The sequence below is a fragment of the Piliocolobus tephrosceles genome, chromosome 13 (assembly GCF_002776525.5).
Source record: "Piliocolobus tephrosceles isolate RC106 chromosome 13, ASM277652v3, whole genome shotgun sequence".
NCBI lineage: Eukaryota > Metazoa > Chordata > Mammalia > Primates > Cercopithecidae > Piliocolobus > Piliocolobus tephrosceles.
Window position 1 is genome coordinate 100976192 of NC_045446.1, and position 25268 is coordinate 101001459.

The 25268-nt window shown below is 40.1% G+C and overlaps 1 protein-coding gene across 1 annotated transcript in view; it reads left to right on the top strand.

Moving 5' to 3' along the window:
- Positions 1 to 991: 991 nt before the first annotated feature.
- Positions 992 to 25268, top strand: part of C13H11orf53 (chromosome 13 C11orf53 homolog) — a 40331-nt gene continuing 16054 nt past the window's right edge. Inside the window, exons 1-2 of the mRNA XM_031936667.1 lie at positions 992 to 1127; positions 11373 to 11482. Of these exons, the coding sequence (XP_031792527.1) occupies positions 1118 to 1127; positions 11373 to 11482 (120 nt within the window). The 5' untranslated portion in view covers positions 992 to 1117. The remainder of the gene's footprint in view (positions 1128 to 11372; positions 11483 to 25268) is intronic.

Consider the following 25268-nt stretch of genomic DNA (forward strand, 5'->3'; position numbering starts at 1 on the left):
AGTCTCCAAGACTCTAGAGTCTCTAGAACATATTTTGATTCTAGAGTCCATTGGTCTGACATAGGGCAAGAGTACCAGAGGCACAGCTAAGCTTGAGAACCACTAGATGATACCCACTGGAAGTCCTGAAATGCCACGTGTTGTACAAATCTAGAATGCCTAGGAACATGTCCAGGAACTCTAACTCTATTTAGGACTGGGAGGTAGAACCAAAATTAGGTTAAGCAGCAATTGTGAGTAGTTGAAGATGAATGAGAGGAATGTCAGAAAGTACCTAAAAATTGGTTTTTAAAAATTTTTTGCTCCAGGAGAGCTGACAACACTGACTATGTATCAGAAAGACTCTTTTTTTAAAAATGAGAAAGCTTGTTTTGAAACATAACTATTCAGGTCCTACTTCAAAAGATTCTGAATTCCACAGCAGCAGGAGCTGGACAAAGGTATTATTAACCAGTTTCACAATTGATTCTGATGTACTAATAGGATTAGGGACCTCAGCTATACATCATGTATGTATGTTTTAGACATAATAAAAAGGCAAACTAATTGTATTAAAGTGACATTAATTGTCATTCCTATTCCTAATTGAAAACATTTTCCTAGAATTTTCATCTCCACCTGAAAGATAAAATCATGTACCCATAACCTAAGTATTACAGGCATAGTATCTACTGGCAAATATAGGCTTTTGCATACATACATATACACATACATATTATTTTTAAAATCTAACTCCAAATTAAAGAGGATGGAAAATTCCACTGTTAATCATAAAAGAAATAAGAGATTCCTTGTTTTCATAATAAACTTTTAAGAGAGTTTGTTCCTAATGGAAACTCGTTCGTGGGGAATCAAAATCTTCATGGAAGGGGAAAACTACCTTCATATATCATCTACATTGAGGATGCAAATTGTAGAGAAACACACACCAAAGGATTTGCATTTAATCAAATCTAGAGCAAGACATTTCAGAAGTATCACTACCGTGTGTAGAAGGCTTTCCCACCAGGGTCAGGCTGAGCTTTCTAGGAGACCAGGACCCCTTACCAAGGAGTGAACACCACTCACAAGAAATTCTGCACTGCTGTAAGAAGAAAATCCACCAGAAACATCCAGAATGGAAAGTGGTAAGTCAACGTCAAATTATCATAATTTTAAAAAACTTTAATCCTAATTTTTATTTTTGATAACACAAAGTCATAACATAAAACAAAGATTAAGGAGAAATCTCCTAACTCTGGCCTAGAACATATAAAAATATAAAACATAGATCAAGGACTAGCTATTTAGAACTCTTGGTAACATTTTCCTAATTCTAGTTACATTTAATTACTAACTGTTAGATTTTGTTTTGCTTCATAGAGTTTACAGAGATATTCTGAAAGATCAACTCAATTGAACATTATTTTCATAAAATGAGGACTTGAATATCAAAGCATTCTTTTCAATATATAGTGAAATTTTATGTTAACAATTTTCAGTAAGCTCTCAACTATAGAGAAAGTGCAGAAGAAGAATTCACATTCATATAGAACCTGAAACATCTTTTATTCATGCATCTTGCTTTCGACTTTTAAGGCTAAGAAGCAAGGTCATTCTATTTACATATGATAAGGAAGAGTCTGAGCTGTTATTTCATGAATTCAAACTGCATATAGATCTTTCCCCAGTTGTTCATTCTGGGATACAAATGTGAATGGTCAACAGTGAGCAAAGCCCACCTGTTCAGGAACAAATCTAAGATTGAAAAAGTCATCACTTTAAATGTTAACAAATGATGACAGCGGGAACATTTCAAATATGCCTTGTAAAGTACCTTAAAAGAAAAATTAATATTTTTAAATGCCATAATTCTTCAAAGTCTGAACTCAAAAGATAAGAAGATAGAAAGAGCCCTAAGAGCATCTATCTTCTGCAGCATAACTGTGGCAATTTTTAAAATTAATAAATTATATTGTGTATACTTGAGATTCACAGCATGTTATTATATACATACAGATAGTAAAGATGGTTACTACAGTGAAACAGATGAATACATCTATCATGTCACTTAGTTACTTTTTTGTGACAAGAGCATCTAAAATCTACTTACTTACAAAAATCCCTAATGCACTGCAATGTTCTTAACGATAGTCCTTGTGTTGTACATTAAATCTCTAGACTTTCATCCTATATATTGGCTACTTTGTATTTTCTGATCTATATCTCATTTCCTCCCCAACCCCAATCCTACCTATGGTGACCAGTTTTATTCTTTATATATTTGACCTTTTGTTCCCCTAGATTGCACATGCAATATTTTTCTTTCCGTGTCTGGCTTGTTTCACTCAGCATAATGTCCTCCACTTCCAACCAAGTTGTGGCACATGGCAGGATCTCCTTCTTTTTAAGTCTGAATTTTATATATTCATACACACACACACACACACACACACACACACACACAGAGACATCATATTTCTTTATTCATCCATCAACAGATGGCTGTTTAGGTTGTCTCCGTATCTTCGTTATTGTGAATAATGCTGCAATGAACATTGGAGTACAGCTTTTTTTACAAGGTGTTAATCACACCTTCTTTGGGTATTGGATTCAACTATGAAGGTACATTGGGAGGGGTTTGTGGATACCTATGGTGTGGGCAAATCAAACGTCAAAAAATCCTAATATGTTAACTGATTTGACCTTGCATCTTTAAAAGTTGGTCTTTATTTTAAGTTTAAGACTTCATAAATAGGCCAGGTGCAGTGGCTCATGCCTGTAATCTCAGCACTTTGGGAGGCTGAGGTGAGCAGATCGTGAGGTCAAGAGATCGAAAACATCCTGGCCAACATGGTGAAACGCCATCTCTACTAAAAACACAAAAATTAGGTGTGGTGGCACATGCCTACAGCTACTCCGGAGGCTGAGGCAGGAGAATCGCTTGAACCCAGGAGGTGGAGGTTGCAGTGAGCTGAGATCGTGCCACTGCACTCCAGCCTGGTGACAGAGCGAGACTCCATCTCAAAACAAAACAAAACAAAACAAAAGGTTTCATAATGTGTATTATTTTCTGCTTAATAAGGGATGCCCCCAGCACCAGAGCTGGTACCTGAGCCAGACGCTGACCCAACACACTATATTGCCATTGCACTGTCCAGGACCTGATTCTTGGCATTTCCCTGACAGGCAGAGAATGGTCAAACATAGATCCATCCACCAATGACCCATTCAGGATTTTAATTCTACTCTGTCTTGAATGACAGTGTAGCTACATTCCAGTGTCACGAGGGACTATAATTCAGAGAGACATTCTCTACCATCTTAATTGTGTCATTGTCCATCACGTAACTCAGAATATAAATTCTTTATTTCTAAAGTTATGGGATGATTTTGCTTTTTCTTTCTTTTTCTTTGTTTGAACTATCTCTTTATTCCCTTACATAAAGTCACAAACACCTGCTTAAAAACATTAAATAATTTAAAAACAGTAACAGGTACCTCAGAGAATGTCATCAAAAATAGTAAAATAAGAAGGTGACTTAAGTGCCATAAGTGTATTTGATAATTAATAACTAAAACAGTTTAAAAATCACCTGCATTTTAAATGATAAATTGATTTCAGAATATGTGTTTGATTTGATGGAGAAAATGTTTAATTTTGAAAAACAATCTTAAGGTAACATCACCATTAAATCTACTATGGACCAAATTCTTCATCATTAAAGTAAATGAGAAGAAGGACATGACGTGACTGAGACAATTTGTTGCATGGACACAAACACAGTCCTACAGTGCAAAAAAAAAACAAAAACAAAAACATCTTTTTCCAAATTCTAAAGGATGAGTTGATTCCTATTAAATTTGCCTGTGTTTTCTTTCCGGAAGCACATGTCTTTGTTTTCTTAACAACTGACCTGAATGTAAGTTTGTATCTAGAGTATTTGAATAAAAACTCTTAAGCTCTCCTGGTGTATGCAGGTGTGGATTCTTTAAATAGACACAATGCACAAGGGAAAAAATGTTTCGAAGTAGGAATCCTGGTGAAATTTTTAAACTCTAAATATCATTCCTCTCCAAAAAAAAAAAAAAAAAAAAAAAAAAAAAAAGGTGGGAGGTAGGATAGATTATGAAACTTTCAGAATTCTCAAAAATATGAAGAATACTCAACATATTTTAAAGAATTTGTACCAGTTTCCATTGCTTTGTTCGAATTTACTTTAATTCACCTTTTGTGCTGCTGCAAAATGTAAGCACTCACTTGCCTGTACCCCTGCTTCAGAGCTCGGTTATCCCATCAGTCCTGGTTTGTTACTACCCGAACTCCCATGAAATCCCAGAGAAAGATTTCACCCTCACCTCTTAGGAAACTGCTCTTTCCCATTTTTCTAAAGACCTTCACCTTTCCAGACTCCACAGTCTTTCTTACCTTTGTTTTCCTCAACTTCTCTAAGGCATTTATTTTATTTCATAAGTATTTATTGAGCACCTACTAAATACCAGATACTTGACACCACTGATTATTCCTTTCTCTCTAACGCTCTTTCTCTCATTTTCCTGATGCTACTACTCTGGTACATTTCTACATTTCTGGTCTCTCCTCCCTGCACGCCTCCCCCTTGAAGTTTCTCTGTCCCCTCTTCCCCTGGGTAGCAGAATGGTAGCATTTCCCAAGGCTTCAGGCTTGAATTTCTACTCTTCTCTTGCTACAAAGTCTTCCTTGGAGAACTTTACTTTCTTAGCTTCAATTACCATAATTCTAAAGATGCTTCTTAGATGTACAGTTTTTACCAGGTCCAGGTTCTCATACCTCCAGGATATTTTCATTTTTTATTTTTTCATGTCACCACAACCTCAAAGTCACCATACTAAAAACTGCATTCTTCTTCCCCCGTCAAAACTGACTCTTTCCCCGACCTTCTTGACTTCTGTTATTCATCATAGCACTGTTTTTTGGTGTGTGTGTGCGCGCATGTGTGTGTGCATGTGTGCGAGTGTGTGCACATGCATATGCGTGCGTGTGCGCACGTGTGTGCACATGTGTGCATGTGTCTGCACGTGCGTGTGTGTACACGCATGTGTGTGCGCGTGTGTGCGCATATGTGCATGTGGGTGTGCATGTGTGTGCGTGTGTATGCACGTGTGCGCACGTACACGTGTGTGCGCATGCATGTGTGTGAGCATGCATGTGCGTGTGTGCGCATGTGTGCGTGCGTGTGCATAGGCGTGTGCATGTGTGTGCATGTGTGTGTTCGTGTGTGTGCGTGTGGTGTGTGCACGTGTGTGTGTGGTGTGTGGATGCATGTGTGTGTGCATGTGTGTGTTTGCATGTGTGTGCGCGCATGGTGTGTGTGCCTGTGTGTGTGTTCATGTGTGTGCGTGTGTGTGTGTGTTTGCATGTGTGTGTTTGCGTGCATGGTGTGTGCGTGTGTGCGTGTGTGTTCATGTGTGTGCATGTGTGGTGTGTGCACGTGCGTGTGTGTGCGCGTGTGTGGTGTGTGCGCGTGCGTGTGTGTGCGTGTGTTTGCATGCGTGGTGTGTGTGCGTGTGTGTGGTTTGTGTGCGTGTGTGTGTGTTTGCGTGCATGGTGTGTGTGCGTGTGTGTGGTGTGTGTGCGTGTGCGTGTGTCTTTTCCCTTGAAAGGTCTCTTAAATATGTCCTTTCCTTGTCATTTCCAGTGTTTCTGGCTAACCTCCATTTTACCATTTCCCACCCTCTCGGTTTTCTCATCCCCAGCCCATTCTTGAATCTACCCTCAGACTGAACTTCTAAAAGATATAAGAGCCATAATACTCTTCTGTCCAAAAAATTTAGTGGTTTCCATACCTTACAACATAAACTGTAAATTTTTGCAGCCAACTTTTTAGACCTTTAAGATGTCCATTATTTTCAACCAAAAACAAACGTTTTCAACACATATTTACTGAAAGCTTCCTGTGTTCCAGGCACTAGCACTTGGGATGCATCCATGAGTAAAAACAGGCAAAGCCCCCACTTTGTGGAGCTTACATTCTAGCAAGAAGCAGACACACAATAATAAATGTACTCCATAAGGAAACGACATAGGACATAATAGAGTGGCAAGTGCAGCATAGACAGAAAAACTAGAGTAGAGTAAGGGGATCAGTAACATTTTCTGGGGAGGATGCAACTTCAAGTATGTTCTCCTTGAGAAGATGACATTTGAGCCAAGACTTGAAGGAGACAAAAGCATTTAACCATGTGGATAATGGGGAAAAGAGTACTCCAGACCGTAGAGACAGCCAGTGCAAAAGTCTTAAGGCAGAAGTGTGCTTGGGGCACTTCGGAAACGCTGGGGTACAGTAAGCAAGGAGATGAGTCTTAGGAGATGAAACCCTGTTTCAGGGAACAGGGTCATGTAAAGTCATTATGAGGACTTCGGTTCTTCCTGTGAGTGTCATGGTGGACCACTGTAGGGTTTAGAGCAGAGCAGTGACACAGTTGAACTTGCTTTTTCCAAGGATCACCCTGTCTACTGTGTTGCAACTAGACCAGGGCAGGGTGAAGGTGGAAGCAGGAAAACCAGTTGGAAGGCTGCTGCATTATTATAGAAATTGCAGTGGATGGAGCCTGGATATTAGCGGAGGAGTAAAGAAAAGTCAGCAGACTCCAGATATATTTTGTAGGTAGCACCATCAGGAATTGCTAAAGAATAGACTGTGAAAGATGAGAGAGAGGAGCTTAGAATGACTCTATAGCTTTGGGACTGAGTGACTCCAAAGACGGGCTGCCATCAACTGAGACAGGAAAAGTTTCAGATAAAACAAATGTGGAAAGGAAGAATGGAGTTCATATTTGGACGTGTGGAGTTTGAGATGTCTACTAGACATCCAAGCATAGATGGATATCCAAGACTAAAGTCTGCGTCTGGGCTGGAGATACCCATTTGAAATGCAATTACATCTATATGGCACTTAAATCTAGTATCTCCAACTGTACTCATTCCTTACCCCTGCACACATCATTTCTGCTTTCTGCCTCTTTGTTCTTGCTCACAGATGCCTGCTGTCTACAAGGCTGTTCTTCCTCCTAACCTGTCCACATGCTTCTCAATCCAGCCTGTCGCATCCCTTCCCACAAAACTTTCATCAACAATCCAAAGTGTACTCTTCCCCCTCCCCTGCTCTTTCACACGTGAATGTCTGATTTCTCTCACTAAAATAAGATCTCTTTGAGGACATCTGCTATATGTTCTAAAGTTATTTTGCATCCCCTGTGGCATATAGCCCCATGCTTTGCACTAAGTCGGTGCCAACTGGTACATAAGACTGATTGTTTTATGACAAAACTTCAGAAGTTTTCATCTGGATATTTGCCATCTCATGAACTTTATTCCTCTATTAATCACCATGTGGTTATTTGTTAAACTTATTTAGAATAGGTGTATTTCCCCTAGGCTTTTTGGCATACACATAAAGTATAGATTGCTAATTCAGATTAAAATCATCAATTAAAAAGCACTTAAAAAAAAAAAAAAAAAAACTAAAGCAGAGACAGTCTGCAAATACACAAAGGATCCAGCCTGTACCTCCTCAACTCCCAGGCCCTCCTCCTTCCCAGAGCTAAGTCCACACCGACCTTAGTAAGTCAGATACTCCCCACCTTGCTCAGCCAGGACTGTGTAGATTAGAGTTGACCACCCCACCTCCACAGGAACCTTCTAAAGGCCTTACTCATATGTATATCTGTGGTTCTCCAATGTCAGAGAGCATCAGAATCACCTGGAAGGCTAGGCCCCACCCTAGGGTTTCTGATTCGGTACATTTGGAGTAGGGTCTGAGAATTTGCGTTTCTAGCAAGTTCCTAGTCAATGCTGATGCTGCTGGTCCAGGGATCACATTTGAGAATGACCAATGTATATTCTTTGACTTGTCTGTCTGGCTTTGACCCCTGCCTGGTTCTGCCTGGTTCTGCCTGGTTTGGAGTTGCTCTCCTACACCAGTCTGCTTGGTATGCACTAGAGCCGTCATAGTCACTGGCCGTACCACCATCCCACCCACACCCTGACTTTCTGTACTTCAGTCTCAGAAGTTGAGGGTCAATTTGTGCCCTTGGCCTTAATTTCTTTCTGCCTTTTCAAGACCTCTTTCCATCATTTTGTCCCTCTCTTCTAAGCCTTTAGCCTTCCCTCTGTCCTGTTCAAATATTTTCAACTCTCTCCCACTCATAAGTGCATAAATAGATATAAGAACATAAGCAAACCTCTCCTTGACACCATAATTCTCTCTAATTATCACTCAATCTCTTGTTTTCCTTTTTCATTCAAACTTCAAGAAATAGTCTCCCCTTCCTGTGTCTACCTCCTCCATTGACATCATTATCTGCCTTCCAGCCACCCCACACTTCTGAATTTCTCTTGGTAAGCTCAATGCCAACCACTGAAATGAAAGCAAGAGATGTTTTTCTGTCCTTATCTTCCTGAACTACTCTGTTGCCTCTGACTATTTTTTATTTCTTTCTTGAAATCTCTTCCCCAGATTTCTAGGATGCCTTATGCCCCTGGTTTTTCCTGTTTCTTCTCCAATTAGTCTTCCCATATCTTCTTCATAGGGTTCTCCTCTCCTCCTCTGACAACCATTCAAATGTGACTGTTCCCCAGGCTTCCATCTTTAATCATTTAGTCCAGAGCTTCCAAACCTGTGTGTTGGAAATCAGTGTTATAGGCATTACAAAGATACTGATCCTCTCAGCTCTTGGAAGTAGACTGGCCTGTTTACCCCAGTATGCCAGGTACTCATTATTCTTTTCTATGTGTGCCACCATGTGACTTTATTTTTCAATCACTCCCCTAAGGGATTTCATCCTCTTTCTTGGTTTCATTACATCCACATCACGATGGTTCTGAAACTTACGTACTGAGAGCAATTCCATGGTGCAAACTTGAGCTTCACCTTTGAATCTTCTTCTCTCTCATGTTTAAATAATGTTCAAACCTGTCTGATCCTTGCCCTCCCATCCACCACTACTCAGACCCCATTAGCTCTTGTCTGGATTTTTCTAGAACGCTCCTGACTGATCTTCCTGCAGCTTTGTGATTCTCAAAACCACCTTCCTCTCAGCTGCCAGAAAAGTCGATCTAAAATGCAAATGAAACCAACATCACTCTCTTTCTTAAAAGCCCCCAATGGCGCATTGCCTACAGGATGCATTCCAAACTTTTCCCTATACCAGAAACATCATAATTGACCCCTACTCATTTCCCCAGCCTCACTTCCTGCCACTTCCTCTTTCTGTCCTTGCCTCCAGGACTTTGCCTGTGCTGTCTTCCTGCCTATTTTGCCATCACCACACACACCCTACCTGACTTTAAACCCCAACTCAGGTATCACCTTGCCTTCCCTGAGTCTCTCTCCCCTCTACAAGGAAGTGATACGTTCTGGGTTTCTCTGACTATCCTAGGTATATTTCTGTTCTTGCAGTTAGCACGTCTGCATCACAATTATTTTATTTTAAAGTATTTCTCTCCCCACTAGATAGCCATGTTCTTTTGTATCCCCAGTTCTGACACACAGAAAACACTCAATAAATAATCGATAAAACAATGTGGCCTTAGGATTTTCCAAAAGTAGAGCATCACACACAATTCTGGAAGCAACATTTAGATTCCTTTGGAACAATCATAAGGTCAGTAAGCTTTAAATTTGAAGCTGATTTCAAAGAAGTATTTCAAGCTTCTTTAATTATAACATATATAGATCAAATCCTGTCAAAATTAGACCCAAATGATGATTCAAATAACTTTGTTTTGCTGAAATAAGGCTGCATGTGGCTTTACTTGAATTAAATAATACATTGTCTTGGAACCTGGATTTTTCTTCTTCATTTTGTATTGGTGTTTTGTATGAAGCTTGTTAGTTTTCAAGGAATTTTCACATGTATGTCCTATTTTTGCCTTCTGATCCTCTGAAGACAGCTAAGAAGAGGTGATCATACCCATTTTACACATGAGGAAAATGGAACTGAGAGATTATTATTGTTCCAAGCTAGTGACTAATGTGTAGTTGTGATTACCAGCAACCTCTTTCCTCCAATGCACCATACTACTTCTGGTTGTAGCTTTCATTTCCTTTCTTCCTTCCTTTCATTCTTTTTACAATGCAATTTGACTTATAAATGAAATACATTCTAGACTATCTACAAATTCAACCAGATTAGAGATTAATTTTGGTTATGTGCCTCATACATACATTTGTTTTTATATTCTGCCACATACACTGATACTGAGTTCTGCACCAGCTGAATTTGCTGGTAAGCCAGCAACACCTCAACTATAATGGATTTAATTTTAATTAAATGGAAGTTATCTAACCTACTACAGAACAACAATTATAGAGTTAGAAAACATCTTAGAATTCCTCTAGTAGAACCACTAATTCGGTGCATAAACATTTTCTAGAATAGGCCAAACAAAAGATTCTCTTATTATTTCCTCACCATCCTCAGTAATAAGGTTCTCACTATGCCTAGAAGCAATGCTATCAATTTTAGAACTTTGGAGAAATGTTTTTCTCTATAGTCTGTTATCTCTCTGTAATTCCCTCATGATGAAAACAGCAAATTTTTCTGGTTGTTGATACTACAAACTGACCTAAGTCTGGATTCCAGCTCTATTGCTCATAAGCAGCTATGAGACCTTGCAAATAATTTAGTCCCAGACCTCAGTTTCCTCATCTGTAAAACAGATCAGATGAAGTAATACATGTAAATTACCAAGCACTACAATGTCTTCAGTAAGTGAATATAGTAAGTGCTCAATAAATATCTGTTAAATGAATGAATGATTCCTTATTTATCCTCTGCCTTATTTCAAAGCAGTAACTCCTCATGTTGAATCATCGATTTTCAAAAACAAAACATATTTATTTCGTGCAGTAAACCAATAACAAACAACTTTCTTCCTAAGAACATTATCTTCTTAAAACTCCTGTTGACCTGCTCACTCCCAGCAGGTATAGTAGGGCAAGAATACTGTTATGCTGTAACCTGACTCATACAAATCTAACTTCTACCTCATGCATTTAGAAGCATCATTCCAAGTTGCAGCCAATCCTTGGTCTTGTGATTAAAGCATAAATTGTAAACCTTGACAGAGTAAATCTTGACAAATCAGAGTTCAAGGAAGGGACTTTGAAGAGCTGTTGTGTAGATGATGGAACGGTGTTTCTGTCACTTGTAGAGCTTAGATGAGTCTCTATCAAAGATTAGGAGACTGGGCTCCATTGAAGCCACTCTATCAAAGCCACTTCAAATCCAAGAATTCTAGCATTCTGTCAAGAAAATGACATCACAATGATCAGCCCCTAAATACGTCCTATGGGAGGTTAACCTAATGATTCCATCCACATTTGTTGTGACTATTCCATTTGCTTAAGTCCCAGGAGACCACAGCAAACGAGTGTATCAAGGCGTGAGAGTGAAGCATACAGTCAAAGATCTCCTGGCTGAAAAACGATCCAGGCAGACAAGTAACTCAAGACTTAATGTAAGTTCCAATTTAACACATTCTGAGGTGCTTGCAGGTTCTCTCTCCTCTCCCTTTATCCACACACCAATCCCCCACTTTCTGAGTCTGATATTCTCAAAGCAAAGCCTTCCTTTAACTGGCATGCAGTACAGAATCACCCCATGACTGACGATCTCTCTCTCACTTAGTGGTGCCAGCATTTACACCTTAACTTACACTCCCTTTACTTCAATCTCATCCTAGTCTACTTTATGCTGGTTTTCATGCCCTTTTTGAAAGAGTTTTCATGTCTTTATTCATCTGCTATTGACTATATGCCCTTGGAAACAGAATTCCTATTCCCTTATAACTGGATGTCACATAAATCACAGTCAATAAATGCTGGTGCTCCTCCTGACTGAGAAGCCTGTGGAGTGGAGGAACACCAGTAGAGAGGGGCCCTGGCCCTTGCCGCGAACCAGTCATGTGGCCGTGGGAAAGTCACTTTACTCTTCTGGGCCCAATATGAAATGAGTTAGGCAAAATGACCTCCGGGGTCCCTTCCAGCTATAAATATCTCTAACTGTTATTAAAATTATGGCATGTCTGTTAGCAGCCAGCAGAAGCACCAGGAGCTCTGTGATCTTACTGGCTGGCTACTGTGGTTCACGGCAATTAAAAGATGGTGTGTCCTGACTTTTTCATTTCCCCAAGCCATGGATTACCAAGGGCTTGGTTGGTGGGAATAATACTCACCTTCATCCACATAATTGTTATTCTAAACCCAACAGAGATAACTTAAAAAATAATCTTCTCTGTAACATGCAAAATCAGATTTTAAAATCCTAGTAGGAGACGTTCTGAGTCTAAAATCTTTATCTGCCATCCGTGTCTTTATAAATAGTTCTACTGTATACCCCAAATGTTTAAGTAGTTACATCAGATCTCAGAAATGATTTTAGAATGGCAATATCATTTGGTTACCAAGATCAACATATAAACACCTATTCTATCAAGTAAAATATAATCAATCACATGAATGTCAGGCATCTGTTGGCACCAGCTGGGTGCAGGGCATGAGAGCCGATGACCAGAAATAAATGAGGCAACCATGTCCAGTACCTAGTGCAGGGGCTGATACACAGCAGGTACTGGATCTTCCAGCATGTCTGCTGAGAATGTTGGCACCATGTTCAACTCTGCTCCAAAATCAAACTCCTGGGACATGCTTCAAATGAACGTTCAATTTCCTCCCATCCAGGAACAGCTTTTATTGCATACTTTATGTTATCCTTATCCTTTCTTTCTTTTTTTTTTTTTTTTTTTTTTTTGAGACGGAGTCTCATGCTGTTGCCCAGGCTGGTGTGCCGTGGTGCAATCTCGGCTCACTGCAACCGCCGCCTTCCAGGGTCAAGCGATTCAAGCGATTCTGCCTCAGCCTCCCAAGTAGCTGGGATTACAGGCGCCTGCCATCACGTCCGGCTAATTTTGTTTTTTTGTATTTTTAGTAGAGACGGGGTTTCACTCTGTTGCCCAGGCTGGTATCAAACTTCTGACCTTGTGATCCGCCTGCCTCAGCCTCTCAAAGTGCTGGGATTAGAGGCGTGACCCACCACGTCTGGCCATTATCCTTTCTTTTAAGTCACCACCTCTCTTCTAGTTAAACAAATGGAGCTTATCTGCTACAGAGAAATCTGAAAAATTGGCTCCTTGTCTGCTCCTAGTTCAGTGCTTCTCACAATGCCTGCTCAGAATCACCTGGGGTGTGTGATAAAAATATCAATACAGCAGGGCACAGTGTCTCATACCTGTAATCCCAGCACTTTGGGAGATTGAGGCAGGCAGATCACTTGAGGTCAGGAGTTCCAGACCAGCCTGGCCAACATGGTGAAACCCCATCTCTACTAAAAATACAGAAATTAGCTGGGTGTAGTGGTTCGTGCCTGTGATGTCAGCTGCTCAGGAGGCTGAGGTGGGAGAATCATTTGAACCTGGGAGGCAGAGGTTGCAGTGAGCTGAGTTCATGTCATTGCACTCCAGCCTGGGCAACACAGTGAGACTCTGTCTCAAAAACAGTAATAATAATAAAAATAAAATATCAATCCAAATCTAGTCTCTTGAAAGAGAGAGAGAAGGAATTCAGAATCTACTTAAAATGAACCACAGCTTCAAGTGGAATCATATGGGTTACTTGACCACAATAACTGCAACTAACATGAGACAGCAACTAAATTATGAAAGTTGATGAAAGTTTCAGGCAAACTGTCAATTGGAAAGACAAGAGTTGCACATAAGGGTAATATCCACCATCAAGGAACAAACATGGTATCTGCCCAGGATGAATGAGTGTGTAATTCACACCTTGTATCATTATCAATGCCTATATACAAATGATAAGGCACTATACCAGAGTTACAGAAAAAGAAAATTTCCATTAAGGGGCATGAAGGCATATATCCAAATGATGGACATACTTTTATTCTTTAAAATTTACCTAATATGACTTCTTGCTCAAGATCGGTGGCTATCAAGTCACAGGTTTTGTTTCCTTTCTTTATTTTTTGGTGAGTTTTTACTTTTTATAAAATGAGACACTCTAAACATAATTAATAATAAACCATACTATTTTATTTCGTTTTAAAATACAGATCCCTGGACCTGTCCCATGTCTACTATTATTGGGTTGAAGCCAAGCCATGGTCATTGTATCATTTTTTTACAAGCTCCTTGGGTATGACCTTTGCACATCATTGTTTGAGAACTTTACCATAGAGTAAAGAGCAAGTGTCTAAGTCTCACATGTCACAGCCAAGGTTTTTCTCTCTCTTCAGATAAGAACTTGCTGAGCTCTTGCATTGACCCAGTGACACTGGGTCTCTTACAGAGAAAGTGGATACAAGAAACATATATAATACATAGTTCATGCCACTGAACACCAAATAACCTGGTGGAAAGAAAAAATACTTACATATTTGAAAAATACAAGAACTTAGCAACCAAGCCCTAGACTGAATGCCGAAGACAAAATACCAGGCAGCATAGCCATATAATATGATGACTATAATAACATTTATGTAAGGACAGTTTAAAGTGCACTTTCTCATGTGTTGTTGCATTTGATAGACACACTTAACCCTCGGATTGATATTTACACAGTTTCCCAGTTTACAGATGAGTGCATTGAAAACAAGAGAAGGGAAGTAATTATTTCAAAGCTGCACAATTTACAAGTAGCAGATGACTCCTAATTCCACATTCCTTTTTTTTTTTTTCTGAGACAGAGTCTCACTCTGTTGGCCAGGCTGGAGTGCAGTGGCACGATCTCAGCTCACTGTAACCTCCACCTCCTGGACTCAAGCAATTCTCCTGCCTCAGCCTCCCAATTAGCTGGGATTACAGGCGTGTGCCACCACACCAGGCTAATTTTTGTATTTTCAGTGGAGACGGGGTTTCACCATGTTGGCCAAGCTGGTCTCGAAATCCTGACCTCAGGTAATCCACCCACCTTGGCCTCCCAAAGTGCTGGGATTACAGGTGTGAGCCACCGCACCCTGCCCACATTCCATATTTAAAGGGAATGGCCAGTGGGGACTAGAGTAGAATAATCTCTGATACATGCAAACAAAGGGATTTTTTAAAAAGAAAATATACCATGTAGAGACAACTTCTAGAACAACAAAAGTACGCACTGGCTCTAACCATGGTAGTTATTCTCAGGCATCAAGTGCATAGATGGTATGAACTCACCCTTAACTTCCTGTCCCCATCATATTATCCAGCATCTCAACACTAGTAGCTTACACTCATCCTCACTTCACTGACTTTTTTAATTCAAATAATTAAATGCATAAAGTCCCAAAATGCGGTTATTTGGACTTTAGACATTTGCATGAATTGCCCTTACTGTCCACTTACTGATGTTTCATCCTCTCAACCACTACTCTAGAATATCTGTAAATCTCAAGGATATCATATGCATTAGTCATCCACTCTTGAGGGCCTACTTCTGTCCCTGTTGCAAATGCAACCCAATAAGAAAGAATCACGGAACATCATGTTATAGGAGACACTGTGGGGCTCTGATTCGATGGCTCATACTGAGACCACCTCCTCTCTTTCACACCAATGCACTAGGACACAATGATTCTCATATCTCGAGTAAGTTCAGTCAGAGAAGTTATTCATTAGACATGCTCAAAATTTGTAGCTAACAGCATGAGTAATGACCAGTCAGAGGCCCTACCATATGGTTTACCATAAGCACATTGTGGTAGGTTAAAAAATGGAGCCCCAAAGATCCCATGTCAAATCCCTGGGACCAGTGGGTTCTGCTTTATATGGCAGAATTTGTGGTTAAGTGAAGTATCTTTAGAAGAGGCCCTTATCTGGCATTATTTAAGTGAGTTCTCAGTATAATCACATGCATCCACAAATATCCTCCCTCACAAGGGGGAGTTTTGAGAGAGAAACACACACCAGGGAGAAGATACACAAAGGAAGAGGAGGCAATGTGACCACTTAAGCAGAGATTGGAGTGATGAGGCCACAGTCAAGGAATATCTACCAGCAGCCACCAGAAGCTTGAAAAGGCAAAGGCAAATTCTCCTGTAGAGTCTGATGGGCTCACAGCCCTGCTAACACCTTGATTTTGGACAGAATTCCAGAATTATGAGAGAATCAATGTTGCTAGTTTTAATCCATCCTGCTTGTGATAATTTGTTACAGCAGTCCTAGAAAACTAATACTCACATATTCTGAAAACTATGTCCCCCACCCCGCTGGATAGGCGTACTTCAGGAGGTATCTATTTGATGCCCAAATTGCTGCTCTTTTATTTGTGACGACACTGATAAACATATACAAGACTCTGTTGATCCATTTTTACCGCAGTTTCCCTCATGAACATCTGTTTTTGATACCATGAAATGTTTCTCACATCTTTGCAGTAGGAACAAGAAAAAATATCCCTGCATCAAAAGAGACTTTCACCAAAAAATAGAAATTAAAACCACTTCTATACATTTTAGCTATAATTCTGTGGTTTCACAACTATTGCTATGTGTGTCTATTTTTAAATAATGGCTTTTCTTTCTTCTTTCTTGAATTTTTCTGTTATTCTTTACCACACTACTAGATCTTCTACTAAGATATATAAATGTGAGCCATTCACCACCATCTAGTGCCAAATACACACACACACACACACACACACAAAGTTCTGATTGCTGCATTTTTTCAACTAACCCATTTCAATTGAGTTCTATAAAAGCTAATCATTGAATTATATTCAAATAACATCATAAAATTCAATAACCTCTTTATTATATGTAGAAAAAAAAGCAATAAGCCTAATAGCCACAATTTTTCAGCTTTGTTTCGAAAGTTGGTGAGTGATTTTCAGACCATCGTTCCTTTTGATCAAGTTTTTCTTAAGCTATCTTATGGATTTATTTAAAATTGTTGAATATACATCAGCTAGCATGAGGGGAAAACACGTAAAACCTGCTATGTAGAAAAGGAAATCAGCTTGGAATTGAAACTGTTGGGGAGATGGGGAAGTGCCGTGTGGTATAGGGGAGGTTCAGATTGAGCCTAGGAATCAGGGTTTGGTGTTCCATTTATTTTGTTGATTTATGGATAAACTAACAGCTCTCTCGCTCTGCTCATTCATCAAAATGCTATAGCCAGGAACAATAAGAAAATAGACATGAAAGTTCCTTCAAGTTAATATCCTACATAAACCTAAGGAAAAATAAATGAAGATTTCTGCCTCTGTTTTTATAAGGTCTGAATTGAGGAGAATGTTAAGGAGAAATATCCCAAGTGAGAAATAGATTTGGATTATAACAGCCTTGATTTTTACACGCTCTACATATAGAAACCAAAAGTGAACTATTGCCACACAGCGTGACTCTTGCATGCCGATCTCAAGTTTTTGCTTTTCAAATCAGAATGACTTACAGTTATTTTCTTTCTGTACATTATCCTAAATTCTTACATTTAAATTTGCTTCTAAAATCTTGACACCAAGAGCATAAAGGATAAAGCAATATTGTCAGCTGGGTTTCTCGGTTACTAATCTTTCCTAATTATTTTGGAGGGTTAATATTACAAGCAATGGAAAGAAGTATGACAATAGTATGTATTTGATGGGAAATTTTGGAGGAACAGAAGGTGAATAGGCACCATTCAGTGTGTTTATGACATAGAGCAATTGCCATAAAGTTGGGCAGACTCTAACTGTAGAACAGATGTGCACTGTCTATCTTAGTCCCTAAAACCATCTGTCCTTCCAGCAGGACTGCTAGTTGGACCTTTGTTTAGTTCCACATTCAGTTGCTGCTTCGCTATACCAATCATGTGCACAATTCAGTTACCACCAAGTGTAAACATTGTGATGTCCAGATCTGGGATTTGCATTTGGACTTTTTGTGAAGTATTAGGAGGGAAAAATACATGCAATTGGAAGCTGTATATTCTATCATCTCAAAGTTTCTTTGATTTCCCTGAAACTTTGGGCAACACGTCTCTCCTCTACCAAAAGAGAAGCTGCTCCTTCTTTAGTCTGTTTGAACCCCTCCTTCTGGCTGCAAATGGTCTTGGATAATTCCCTTCTCTTCTCTGAGCCTCAGTGCACCTGTCTATAAAAGTGGAGAGTTGGGCCACGTGTCTAAGATTTCTCTAGTTTCTGTGTTTATTTTTTTCAAATAAATTTTACTGTGTATAACTGATGTTTGCAACATGACCCTTATGGGATGCATATATGTAGCAAAATTGCCACTATAGTGAAGCAAATTAATATATCCCCTATCTCATCAGCCTTGATTTATATATACTATACAAGTACAGACCAAAATTTAACTATTCCCAAGTGGTCTGTTTTTTTTCATTCCAACCTCAAGTATTTGCTTTTTGAATCATTATTACTTACTGTTACTTAGTTACTTTTTGTGGCAAAAGCTGCTAAAATCTACTTATTGAACAAAAATCCCTAACACAATTCTATTAACTGTAGTCCTCATGTTGTACCTTTTATCTCTACACTTGTTCATCCTACATAGCAGCTACTTTGTAGCTTCTGAGTTACACCTCAGTATTCATTTTTGAGACTTAAATTTTTTAATGTTTATTCCATTTATTTATCTTTGTTATTTTCATTATTCATACTTCAAATATTCCTATTTCTTTAAATATTTAAATCCTAATCTCATTGTTTAGGATTTAAAATAGACCTGAGTCTCAGACAACTAGCTTTTACCTGATTTGAAGCACCTCTGAGCTGATGTTTCAGATTACTCTGTTGTCTGGGAACCTACAGCACTTAGGTTTACTGAAGTTCATTTTTTTTTTTTTTTTCTTTTTTGAGATAGAGTCTCGCTCTGTCATCCAGGCTGGAGTGCAGTGGCGCGATCTTGGCTCACTGCAACCTCTGCCTCCTGGGTTCAAGCGATTCTTCTGCCCCCACCTCCTGAGTAGCTGAGAATACAGGCGAGCGCCACCATGCCCAGCTAATTTTTGTATTTTTAGTAGAGATGGGATTTCACCATATTTGCCAGGCTGGTCTCGAACTCCTGACCTTGTGATCTGCCCACCTCGGCCTCCCAAAGTGCTGGGATTACAGGCGGGAGCCACTATGCCCAGCCTGAAGTTCATATTCTAAGACACAGAAAACACAGCATAGCAAAGAGTTTGGGCTCTAGATCCAGATGACCTGAATTCAAATCCCAGCTCTGCCATTTGCCAACTGTGTGGTGACAGTAAAGTGACTTAACCTTGCTGCTAAAGGAAGATAATAACATCTACCTTGCAAGGTTATCATAAGGATTACATTTAATATTTGCCAAGGGGTTGGCACATGGTAGGTGCTAAATCAATGCCATTGCTATTAAACACTCAATTGCATGTGAGGAGTGATGTTTGTTAGAATTCAAAACAATATGAGAAATTCATTGCCCTTAAGAAATGTACTGTTTAGTTAGGGGTAAGAAATTATAAGTGATTAAAAATAAAAAGATGGCTTTGCTCCAAGTGCCAAAAGAGTTGAGTGTGACCATCGTAAACATGAGGGAGGTTCAGAGGAGGGAGAGCAAAGCATGAAGCAGATAGGTAGAAAAAGACTTATTGGGCCAGGTGCGGTGGCTCACGCCTGTAATCACAGCACTTTGGGAGGCCGAGGCAGGCAGATCACTTGAGGTCAGGAGTTTGACACCAGCGTGGCCAACATGGTGAAACCCCATCTCTACTAAAAATACAAAAAGTAGCCAGGTATGGTGGGGTGCGCCTGTAATCCCAGCTACTCAGGAGGCTGAGGCACAAGAATCACTTGAACCTGGGAGGTGGAGTTTGCAGTGAAGCGAGATTTCACCACTGCACTCCAGACTGGGCGATAGAGCAAGACTCATGAAAGAAGGAAGGAAGGAAGGAGGGAGGGAGGGAGGGAGGGAGGGAGGGAGGGAAGGAAAGAAGGAAGGAAGGAAGGAAGGAAGGAAGGAAGGAAGGAAGGAAGGAAGGAAGGGGAGAGGGAGGGAGGGAAGAGAGAGAGAAAGGAAGGAAGGAAGGGAGGAAAGATGGAAGGAAGGAAGGAAAGAAGGAAGGAGAAAGGAAAGAGAAAGAAAGAGAGAGAGAAAAAGAGAGAAAGAGAGAAAGAAAGAAAGAAAAGAATTCTTGGAGGAAGGTATGCCACGAGCTAAGCTTTGAAGGAAGAAGATGACCCAGGTGAGCTGTAAGCAGGAGTAGAATCCAAGCAGAACACACGGAATGGGCAAAGGCGCAGGGGAAAGGAAGCATTCCCTGTGACATGCAGTGGGTGAACCAATTTTGTCTGGAGGACAGAGAAGTGAAAGAGGAGGTTGGGAGGTCTGCACAATCCTTCAAAATTCAGATCTCATCTTGCCTGTTAAGGTCTCCCAGACATTCCCCTCTGCTCCCAAAGCCTCCAGCATATTTTTCTGCTAAAATATTCTTACATTGCACTGTCACTTCTTGTTTTCTTAAATCTCTCGCCCAACTGGCTAACATCTTGCTATTTCTGTTTGTTTCTTTCGGAGCCTCCAGCCCAGGAAGAGTAACAGTGTGGTAAAGTACTTAAGTGCCTGAATATCAGAGTCAGACAGATCGAGGTTCTGACTCTTGTGTGTGAAATTGATCTCACTTCTCTGGGCCTCAGTTTCTTCCTATGTAAATGGGAACGGTGCTAGCTACCACAGAAGGTGTTGTGAGAGTGAAATTTGATAATGTCTACAAAGCACCTGATACAGCACATGGCGTGCTGTAAATGCTCAGCCAATGGCAACTTTTATGGTTTTTACAGTATCTGGTACATAGCAGTACTTGATCAATGTTTCAGCAAAGGTGTGCCACACTAAGGTAGATAGGCCCTGGATTATGAGGAGCTCTGCATAGCAGCCTCGAAAGTTAGATCCTCACGTCATCACTACTACTACTTTTAATATAATATAAATAAGTGAAATCATTAGAAAGACTACTGGGTAACTTTTGTACGTTTGAAAACTCTATTCCTAGGAATTGAAACAAAACAAAACAGTGGAAGCAATAGTCACCCACCTTCATGACATGTTGACTGAGCTATGCCACTGTCCTCCATTCTTCCAGTCAAGAAAGCTAGAGTTGAAACTCCAACCTGGTGCATTTCATTAAGATAATTTCAACTACTCCCATTCTGTAGTCCTAAATGTCCAAAAACTCAATCAGTCTAGGACAACAAACCTATCATTATGCTTATCTGTCACAAACTGCCATTTGAAAAAAACAGCTTCAAATGACAAGAAGGAAGAAATAAAAGTCTGAATATTTTGATCAGGATTTGCCACCAATTTGCTGACCGAACAAGGGATGTGACTTTCTGAAGCCTACATTTCCTGAATTTAAAAGAATCTTCTGAGTGGTGCAGATGGGAGAGGGTCAGCATTCAGTGTTCTCCATGTGTTTCCCCCACTGGGTACAGCTGTGTCTCCTCCTGACTCAGTAGATTTTCCCAGAGCTCAGAATGCGTCCCACCCACTGGCACCCCTACCCCCAACCTCCAAGGCCAAGCTGAACCCCCTCTGCAATCTGAAAAAGATAAATTCCCTTTTCTCTACTTTGACTGAAGTTTTGCAATCGGAGTTAGCCAGGAATACAGGGAATAGAAAAAACACATAAAGCAGAAGAATGATTGTGTAGCCTCCAAAAGTTCTGATGCTAATGTTAATATTGGGTCAAAGATGGGCATGGGGGGGTACAACTGAGTTGATGTTTATTACTGAGTTCCCTTCCCACCTGTTCAGTTCTCTCTGGGATAAATAATAATGAATAATAACAATAACTATCACTTAACCACTGGGCTATGAAATAGGAACTTTACAAATAATTTCATTGATCTATTTAAAAATATATTTCATTTATCAACACAAGCACGACAGCTTTCAGAGGGTGGTACCCATATCTATTTTTGAGATCAGAAAAATAAGAATCAGGTAGAAATTAGTGGGGCTTAGATTTGGAACTAGGTTTGTGGGACTCCAGGTCTTCACTTCACCCACGCTACTGCCCTCTTACATTATGATTCCAGCCCAAAGAAGGGCGAGCTTTGGAGTGGTCACTCTGCTTCAGGCCCTCCTGCTCAGCTCTCAAGTCACCCTCCAGATTTCGTGTGTGATGTGTGGCCCCAGTTATGACTTTTGCTCCCTCTCAGGAACACATTTGTCTCCCCAGCCGGCCCTACAATGTGCCTGTAGACTGTTCAAGAGATGAGGCCATACCCAGCCCAAACCAGCACCAGGACCTTCCTTTCCTATGATACTCAGACATCTTAGAAGACATTAGACCCAAGAAGTTTTCAATTTCCTTATAGAATTTGCCTCCAGTTCTGTTCTAGAACCTGCTTTCTGTCCCAGAAACAGCTGCACCTAGCGGGGGGATCACATGGAGAACACTGAATATAGTCCCTCTTGGTCATTCCCCACCACTCTTGGACCCCCTGGCCTCATGGGGCTCTATGTGGCACCTGGCCCTCTCTGTTTGAGAGGAAATCGCTTCCTGAACCGGAGTCAGAGTGGGCCATCCTGACCTTGCAGAAGCCTCTTTTCTGTTCTCTAGAACCTCTGGGGTCTACTCTCGCAACCCATTTCTCTCTGAGCTTTTCTTCTTACCTGAAGCTTACTCCCCTGGCATGTCTTTGGATTTCTTTTCTGAATATTGCCAAGTTATTTGAGAGGCTGGCATCCATGGCTCACTCATGGGACTGGATGCAGAATGCCACTTCTTCCACCTTAGAAGGCAGAGACAATATCAGCCCCCTTTTGTGGGCTGGAAGAGATTCCTGAACCCAGTGAAAAACAGAGTTTACCAGCTCAATTCACCTGCTGTCTCTGGTGACCCATCCCTTCAATGATCTCCTAGGCCCTGTGGTGTCTGGAATTCTCTCATAGTCATACACACTATGGAACCTTACATATATTCTTAATAAATATAACAGCTGATAAGGAAAGATGAGAATAATTTCCTTAAGGCTTTACCTTCTTATGAAAGCTTGAGAAAAGATGGGGAGAGGAAGCCCAGCAATGCTCTCATTTCCTATATACTAAGCCAATTTTTAGTATTCCATGCTAGAAACAGATAGAACCCTTTACTAATATAGAAATCTAATACCACACTACTTCTCTTTGGCATTCTAATGGTGGTGCTAAACAACAATGAAAATGCCAGAAGAAGTCAAATACAAGTAAAAGCAAAAAGTGATGCACAGGCCTTAAAATTAAGGAGTTGGTCATACATAAATCCAAGGAAGAAATCACAGCCTCCGCAGCCATCAGCATGTTGTCACATCTGAGAACATAACACGTGGATAGTATATTGAATCTGTGGTTGGACAAAGGATAAGCTTTGGACCGAGGCATCCCGAGCTCTGCAGGCATGAGTGCAAAACAGTTGGCACAGCTGCAATTACAGGAAATACTCATGGTCTTCTCTGATTTCTTAAAATTTACCATAGAAATTATTTTTCACCTCTTCAACTCATAACCTGAACCCACCCTACAACATGTTTTGATTTTAGTAAGATTGTCGTGTGTGCCTGAGCATAGCAAATGGGCATCAGGTGGCCCAATGTGTGTTTTATTGGTTATTGCTATATTTTTCTTTTTTTCTCTTTCTTTCTTTTTTTCTTTTTTTTTTTTTTTTTTTTTTTTTTTTTTTTTTTTTTTTTTTTTTTTGAGACAGAGTTTTGCTCTGTCACCCAGGCTGTAGTGCAGTGGTGCGATCTCGGCCCACTGCAACCTCCACCTCCTGGGTTCAAGTAATTCTCCTATCTCAGGCTCCCAAGTAGCTGGGACTACAGGCACACGCCATCACACCTGGCTATGTTTTTTTGTTTGTTTGTTTGTTTGTTGTATTTTTAGTAGAGACGGGGTTTTGCCGTATTGGTCAGGCTGTTCTTGAACTCTTGACCTTGGGTGATCCACCCGCCTCAGCCTCCCAAAGTGCTGGGATTACAGGCATGAGCCACCGTTCCCGGCCTGCTTTATTTTTCTTATCTTCTCTTAGCTTTTTATTTCTTCCCATATTATCTTTATTTTTCTTAAATTTTTAGAAATACCTGTTGTTCTCCTTGTGTTTGACTGCTAAGGCTCTTAAGAAACTGCAATTTTTCTTCAATAAATATATCTTATTTACCCTTGCTACTTTTTCATGAATGCCAGCAGAATAATCTATTTCTCATTTGAAATTTTGCAAGGTTATTGATAAAGGGAATCCGTGCTCGCCCTGGGAACATCTCCCCATACCTTTTGCTCCATCTCCTAGCACAGTGCTTTGCATATTGCTTGTTAACATGGCCAGCTAACCCCCTCCACAAGCCTACAAATAATGTAAAAAGAAAAAAAAAAGAAACATTTTCTGAGCGGGCAGTGTCTAGTAAACTCAAAACACCAATGTTTGAATACAGAGGTACACACTATATTCTTGGCATTCATTTGAATGAATGCTTTACTAAGGCGTTCTAAATGGCCCATTGTCTGACTTTAATTAGCCCACTGTCCTGCCCTGTTTAGAGATCTGAACCACATTCCCAGTGCTTTCTGTGTTCCCCACCCAACCACCTGCTCGTTCACAATCACAGAAATTTTAAAAATAATAATAAAGGCAAACCTTTTGCAAGCAACTTATTTTTTCAGCTGCTCTATTGGTTCTTCAGGGTTTTTTTTAATGTCATAAAATTTAAAATAATTCCTGGTGGTGAATTCTTTCATGCAGCTTGCAAAAATAATCAGTTTTTGCAGCGGAACAGCCGCGGCAAGTCCATCTGGCAGGGCTGAAGTTCTGCAGATTCTGTTCTGACCAAAGTGCCTCTCAGTGACTCCTGTTGTTCCAACTTAGCTACATAAATACAAATAGCATTCCAAAGGCATGCCAAGATCCGGGGGTAAAAAATGTGTTTCATTTTGTAACTTGGGCAACAGAAATCACTTTCTCACAGAGACAGCCTGGACGTTATTTTGTGCCAAGCAGGAGAGTTTTAACAGTAAAACTTTAAGAAACTATATGAAAATGGGAATTCTGCAACCATCTGACCTTTCCAAATGACATAAAATAGTTTATATCCCCGCAATTGAAGACACTTGACATCACAGTTTTCAAAAGGTTTGAGATTTACAATAAATATATGACCTAAAGTCTATTTATTAATTTGTGTTAAATAGTTGCCTTAATTACAAAAGAAATTCAATGTAAAATGTCAGGCAGAACAAGAGTTAAAGTGAAAAGCAGAAGCTAGCTAAAGTCTTCCCTTTCCCTAGTTCTCTTGTTCTACATCCCAAGGGCTACCCCA